At 40.7% G+C, this 7,500-nt stretch overlaps 1 protein-coding gene across 2 annotated transcripts in view; it reads left to right on the top strand.

The window, feature by feature from the left end:
- The window catches only part of LOC136675645 (neuropilin-1a-like), a 43,256-nt gene that overhangs the window by 16,063 nt on the left and 19,693 nt on the right, over window positions 1–7,500 (top strand). For both annotated transcript variants that reach the window (XM_066652310.1, XM_066652309.1), the window contains exons 3-5: window positions 4,409–4,590; window positions 6,415–6,642; window positions 7,384–7,500. The exon at window positions 7,384–7,500 is cut by the window's right edge and continues 51 nt beyond it. In XM_066652310.1, the coding sequence (XP_066508407.1) occupies window positions 4,409–4,590; window positions 6,415–6,642; window positions 7,384–7,500 (527 nt within the window). The remainder of the gene's footprint in view (window positions 1–4,408; window positions 4,591–6,414; window positions 6,643–7,383) is intronic.

Raw genomic sequence — 7,500 nt, 5'->3', positions numbered from 1 at the left:
GCAGGTGTTGTTGCCAGTGACAGTAAAACACACCAAAGATCATAGTGTTAAAGCTGTACTGCAGGAGCAAGTCTCAGGCCTCTCAGGAATTCATTTGGGTTTCACTTCTTTAACAAACTCAGTGCATCACCTCGTTTATCTTCTTCTTTTCAAAAGCATTAACTGTGCAGTTGGTGTAGTGTGAAAGATAATAACCACAGCCCTCTCTGTGCCACACTAGACTAGCTGAGACCCCTGCAAACACACTACAAAATATCGTCCTTGGGCAAGACTCCCAATAGTACGTTTGCTGCTCCTGTAACGTTACGTTATAAATCTCTGCCAAGTCTGAAATATCACCAGAAATGAGTTAAATTTCATAGTTCTTCTAGTTACTCAACATGATTTCTGAAATATTTCCTCAGTACTCACTCTTCAGTATCAGTTGAGTCGTCATCTCATGAGTCCGACTCTGTTCCATTATCCACAGTGAACTCTCTAGATGCAGAACACAAGACCTTTTTACTAAATAAACAAGCGTACAGTCTGATTCAGTTCACAGAATATTATATAACTGACTGTACACAAGGTAGTTGAATAGCTGAGAAATGTAATGATGATTGAAATGTGTGTGTGTATATATTTATATTGATTTGAAGCTGCAAAATGGTTTTTTGATTATGACAGATTAATAATTAAGAGGACTGGCGCGCCCTCCAGGGTGTGTTCCTGCCTTGTGCCCAGTGTTTCCTTGTAGACTCCGGGTTACAGATAATGAATGAATGACTGATAATATTATATAATGTTCTATAAAATATGGCCAAAATGTCTGAAGTATATATTTGACGTTTAAAAATATTACAAACATATTTTATAGAACATTATAAATCAGCCTTTACCGGTTAGACGTTCCAGATCCTTTTGAAAACTAGTGTAATGACAGCTTCAAATCAATATACAACGTCTGTACAGATGTCTGTACACATTCATGTACATTGTGGGCCACATTTTGGTGTTAAAAATGATTTATTGCTCCTTTAAATCAAACTGAGGCTGTTGTGAGTTCAGAAGAATCCTGTCTTTTTACGACTTTCTCTTTTTTAATCACACCTTTATTGGGGACGAGGAGCTGGAGAAACACTCGCCGCTTGTTTTCGTTTAGTTTTTACAGTGTGTCTGCCGTCTAATGGAGTGAATTATTGATTGATATTGATTATATAAAAGTGCCCTGTCGGAGCGATTGATCAGACCCTAGTCTCCTCCCTCAAGGTTTCGTTTTCCTGTCTTTTTGAGCCACAGAGATACCTCTTCTCCCACGTTTCTCAGTTTTTCGTAAAGCATCTGGCTCGAGTCCTCAGAGGACTGCTGGGTATTATTGCTACCATATGCCCCCGTCGCCGCTGCCGTCCCTGATGGTCCTGCTGAGTGGCAGAAATAAACCACAAAGGATCAGGACACGCATGAGTTATTGTAGTGATTTATTTAAAAGAAACATCAGTCGCAGGTGGCTCTGCTTTTACATTATCAAGGATTTCCTGCTCGTTTGAATATTCAAATATCTATGTAGAGTAGTGACATGAAAAAACTACATTTAAAAAGTGGTTGTTTTGATAGCTTCATTATGTTGGGGGTGTTTTTTGAACGTATGTCTAATCTTCAGATGGCGTCAACCTACTGTTCATATCAAGCGCCACTGCAGTAGAACTCCAGACTCCAGAAAGCTGCCGTTTCTTTGAAATGTAATGTGTTCTTCGCCAGCCGCAGCTGATCTAGAGAAAACAACCTTGTTAATATGCACCACATGGAACAAATCACTTTCAGAACCCATTAGATTAGACGCGGTCATGCTCATTATTCATTAAAAACAGTTGGTAAAAGGGAGAAATAAAGAGGAATGTGTGTGTGTGCGTTTACTTTTTTGATGCACGCATGTTGATTTAGGCTAATTTTCCCGTTCTGTTTGTTCAAGGATTCTGAAAGGATGGAGGGATGGATGGAGGGAGGGATGGTATATAATTAGCACATTTTAATGCACAGGGAAATGTAAAGCAAAATAAATAATTTTACCAAATTTGACCACAACACCGTCCCATAATTCACTCTATTTCCAGAGAGTAGTGACATATTAATGCTCTTATTTAAAGATGTACACAGCATCGCTAGCAGTGAGTTTAGAATGTAGATTACATCTTGTACACATTTATATTCACAGCCGATACGTGTTATTACCCTGTTATTAACCACGCCTGCAGTATGTTCACTCTTCTTCTGTGCAGTGCTCTTCTGGTTTGTGAGACCCTCCTGTAAATACATACAAACAGAATGCATCCCATTTCCACCTGAAACTGACACATCAGCTCCTTTGTGTCTCCTAATGGCTGTGGTGGTGATTTACGGTGCTTTTCCAATCGATCGTCCCATTGAAGAGAAACTGTGTCCGACGCCAAGGAACCATGCTTCATTTCAAACATGGGGTCATACTCAGGTCATGGCAAACTGGCCAGCAGCGTGTTCAGTTATGAGGCTGTGTATTTGTGTGTGTGTGTGTGTGTGTGTGTGAAGGAGGGAGGGAGTTAGGGGGTAAGGCGTAAGGTCGACAGGAAATGCCTCCCATCCTTAAGAGTAAAACGAATGATGTTCTCACGAAGACTTTCCTTTCTGCCGTTTACAAAGTTAATCTCCTCACTTGTGATTTATGAGCAGTTTGGAGATGTCCAGTGAGTATTTACATGTAGCAAACATAGGACAGTGGGTCAGTTCAGTCTCTACATTAGACACATGTGGTGTCTGTTCCCAGAGACAGACGAGAGGAAACGTGGCTGGACTGGGTCTAATGTTACGCAGCAGATCTGGGGCTCTATATTTTTAGCGCTATATTCCTGCATCAAAACGTAATCTGAATTTAATGTAATGCTTATTTAAAAATGTATATTACTCAGTGAATACACTGTTGATTAAACTTCACCTTCTCTCTGAATCAGCAGTCAGTACTTTGATGATAAAGAATGTGTTGTGTTTGATTCTCTGCCACTGGTCTGTCTCAGCCTCGGATGTGAATCTAATTAAAGAACACTGTCGTTTATCTTTTTCAGTGAATGATTTTGAAACCTTTGAAAAGATAATGGTGTGTTATTGTCAGTTTATCCTTTGATTTACTATTTATACTTATTCCCATTTTTATATTCCTTCTCAAATTAATTATGAGAATACACATACGTTCTGTGTAGGTACAGTTTTTGGACACGGTATTTTGTCTGTAAACATTTGCATTTTGTTTTCAGCCTGGATTTGACACGGCGTATGAAATCAGTGCGACTTAAAATATATATTAAATATCTCTAATTTATCTCCAGAATAGCAACTTTAAAGTAGATGGAAATAACTTTCATTACTTTCAGTGGAAGGAGGTGTAAAGAGATTTTATTCCAAATCGTTGTGGGGCGCTTCTGACAGTCCATTTATTATGAATGTTGTCTTCTTAATGATTGATTGATTCATTCATTAATTCATTCATTGTCTGTAACCCTTATCCAGTTCAAGGCGGTGGTGGGTCCAGAGCCTACCTGGAATCATTGAGCGCAAGGCGGGAATACACCCTGGAGGGGGCGCCAGTCCTTCACAGGGCGACACACACTCACACATTCACTCTCACACACACACCTACGGACTCTTTTGAGTCTCCAATCCACCTACCAACGTGTTTGTGGTGTCTTTGTGGTGTGTTCACAGAGAGAACACACCACACTCCTCACAGACAGTCACCCGAAGGAAACCCACGCAGATACAGGGAGAACACACCACACTCCTCACAGACAGTCACCCGGAGGAAACCCACGCAGACACAGGGAGAACACACCACACTCCTCACAGACAGTCACCCGAAGGAAACCCACGCAGATACAGGGAGAACACACCACACTCCTCACAGACAGTCACCCGGAGGAAACCCACGCAGACACAGGGAGAACACACCACATTCCTCACAGACAGTCACCCGGAGGAAACCCACGCAGACACAGAGAGAACACACCACACTCCTCACAGACAGTCACCCGGAGGAAACCCACGCAGACACAGAGAGAACACACCACACTCCTCTCAGACAGTCACCCGGAGGAAACCCACGTAGACACAGAGAGAACACACCACACTCCTCACAGACAGTCACCCAGAGGAAACCCACGCAGACACAGAGAGAACACACCACACTCCTCAAATCGACAAACAAGGATACGTGTTTGCCTTGAACAGCGATGGTATGCTACACTTATGTTTCCTAATTAAAGGTACAAAATAAAAAAGTGGAATTAAAGGTATTCCCCTAGTGAGTGTAATGTAATACACAGACTGACAAAGTCAATTTCACAAACTGAGCTGTGACATTGGTGTGTGTGTGTGTGTGTGTGTGTGTGTGTGTGTGTGCTGGTAGGTATGACTTTGTGGAGGTGTATGATGGAGACAATGAGAAAGCCTCCTTGGTGGGAAAGTATTGTGGGAAAATCGCTCCGTCCCCCATCATCTCCACTGGAAACTCACTGATGATAAAATTCACCTCCGACTACGAGACCTACGGAGCAGGCTTCAGCATCCGCTATGAGGTGCACCATAAAGGTCAGAGACACAAACACCCACACTCTTACACACACGCACACAAAAGAGTCCCTTTCTTTGAGAGAGGGGTGAGAAAAACTAATTTATCATGGCTGCATGTGTATATGTCTGTCACTGTGAGCCTCAACATGTGTGTGTGTGTCTGTGTGTGTGTGTGTGTGTGTGTGTGTGTTGTGGGCACTGTGAACAGGTGGAAAACTCTTCGGCTGTTTGATAAAGTGCTGTCTGTCCTTGGTGCTGAAAGTGACCTGTTTAAGAGAATTATTTAAAATGGGAAGTGTGTGTGTGTGTGTGTGTGTGTGTCTTAACACATAATGACCTCTGTGAACTTGTACTTCTAAGAAAGAAATGCATGACTGATTGCTTAAAAACCCAGTCTCTCCAAAGGTCCTGCTGTACTTTAAAGAAGTTATTCAGATGTTATTCAGATGTTAGTTCAGATGTTAGTTCAGATGTTATTCAGATGTTATTCAGATGTTTGTTCAGATGTTAGTCAGATGTTAGTCAGATGTTAGTTCAGATGTTAGTCAGATGTTAGTTCAGATGTTAGTTCAGATGTAAGTCAGATGTTAGTTCAGATGTTATTCAGATGTTAGTTCAGATGTTATTCAGGTGTTAGTTCAGATGTTATTCAGATGTTAGTTCAGATGTTAATTCAGATGTTAGTTCAGATGTTAGTTCAGATGTTATTCAGATGTTAGTTCAGATGTTAGTTTAGATGTTAGTCAGATGTTAGCTCAGATGTTAGTTCAGATGTTAGTCAGATGTTAGTTCAGATGTTAGTTCAGATGTTAGTTCAGATGTTAGTTCAGATGTTAGTCAGATGTTAGTTCAGATGTTAGTTCAGATGTTAGCTCAGATGTTAGTTCAGATGTTAGTTCAGATGTTAGTCAGATGTTAGTTCAGATGTTAGTTCAGATGTTAGTTCAGATGTTAGTTCAGATGTTATTCAGGTGTTAGTTCAGATGTTATTCAGATGTTAGTTCAGATGTTAATTCAGATGTTAGTTCAGATGTTAGTTCAGATGTTAGTTCAGATGTTAGTTCAGATGTTAGCTCAGATGTTAGTTCAGATGTTAGTCAGATGTTAGTTCAGATGTTAGTTCAGATGTTATTCAGATGTTAGTTCAGATGTTAGCTCAGATGTTAGTTCAGATGTTAGTTCAGATGTTAGTTCAGATGTTAGTTCAGATGTTAGTCAGATGTTAGTTCAGATGTTAGTTCAGATGTTAGTTCAGATGTTAGTCAGATGTTAGCTCAGATGTTAGTTCAGATGTTAGTTCAGATGTTAGTTCAGATGTTAGTTCAGATGTTATTCAGATGTTAGTTCAGATGTTATTCAGGTGTTAGTTCAGATGTTATTCAGATGTTAGTTCAGATGTTAGTTCAGATGTTAGTTCAGATGTTATTCAGATGTTAGTTCAGATGTTAGTCAGATGTTAGCTCAGATGTTAGTTCAGATGTTAGTCAGATGTTAGTTCAGATGTTAGTTCAGATGTTAGTTCAGATGTTATTCAGATGTTAGTTCAGATGTTAGCTCAGATGTTAGTTCAGATGTTAGTCAGATGTTAGTTCAGATGTTAGTTCAGATGTTAGTTCAGATGTTAGTCAGATGTTAGTTCAGACGTTAGTTCAAATGTTAGCTCAGATGTTAGTTCAGATGTTAGTTCAGATGTTAGTCAGATGTTAGTTCAGATGTTAGCTCAGATGTTAGCTCAGATGTTAGTTCAGATGTTAGTTCAGATGTTAGTCAGATGTTAGTTCAGATGTTAGTTCAGATGTTATTCAAATGAATATTTCAGGAAAATTATGCTGCATTTTTCAGGAATGGAATGTTCCAGAAATGTGACGGATCCAAAAGGAGTGATCCGGACGCCCGGTTTTCCTGAAAAATACCCCAACAACTTGGAATGTACCATCACTATCTTTGCTCCAAAGATGGCGGAGATTGTGCTGGAGTTTCAAAGCTTCGACATGGAACCAGACAGCAGTGCACCCACTGGAGCGTCGTGCAGATTTGATTACCTGGAAATCTGGGACGGATACCCAACAGGTAAAGGATGAAAAGAGAGAGAGAGAGAGAGAGACAGACAGACAGACAGACAGAGAGAGAGAGGTATATAGAGAGAGAGAGGTAGAGAGAGAGAGAGAAAGGGGTAGAGAGAGAGAGAGAGAGAGAGAGAAAGAGAGGGAGAGAGAGAGAGAGCCTTGAATATAGTAAGGAAAATGCTGGCAGACCGTTGGAACTGAAATAGTAAGATGTTATCTGGATTAAAGGCAGATTGAGTTTCACAAAATTTAATATTGCACAGAAAAAGAAAGTAGAATGATCACACACACACACACACCCAACCACACACACACACACACCCAACCACACACACACACACACACACACACATTCCAGGGAGATGAATCCATTCATTGTGTGATTGTACTGATCTAGGAGAGGAAAGGCAAAGAGAAGAGAGGAGAGGAGAAGAAAGGGGAAGAGAATAGAAGAAAGGAGAGGGAAAGGAGACGGAAGGAGAGTATAGAGGAGAAGAGAGGAGAGGAGAGGAGAAAAAATTAGAGAATAGAGGAGAGGAGAAGAGAGGAGAGGAGAGGAGAGGAGAGTAGAAAAAAAGGAGAGTAAATGAGAGAGAAGAAAGGTGGTTTATTGTCATGCTGTGAGAAGTTGAGCTGTACCCGAAAGCACAAATTACAACTCTTACAAATGTTTTTTTGCTCTCTCTCTCTCTCTCTCTCTCTCTCTCTCTCTCTCTCTCTCTCTCTCACTCTCTCCCTCTCTCAGTTGGCCCACATATCGGGAGATACTGTGGTTCTCATATTCCAGATAGAGTAATATCAAACACCGGCATTCTGTCCCTCTCTATCCACACGGACAATGCCATCACCAAAGAGGGCTTCT

Source organism: Hoplias malabaricus, chromosome X1 (genome assembly GCF_029633855.1).
Source record: "Hoplias malabaricus isolate fHopMal1 chromosome X1, fHopMal1.hap1, whole genome shotgun sequence".
NCBI classification, from domain to species: domain Eukaryota; kingdom Metazoa; phylum Chordata; class Actinopteri; order Characiformes; family Erythrinidae; genus Hoplias; species Hoplias malabaricus.
Note: the sequence above shows the minus strand (reverse complement) of the source record. Positions and strands in the feature narration are given on the sequence as shown.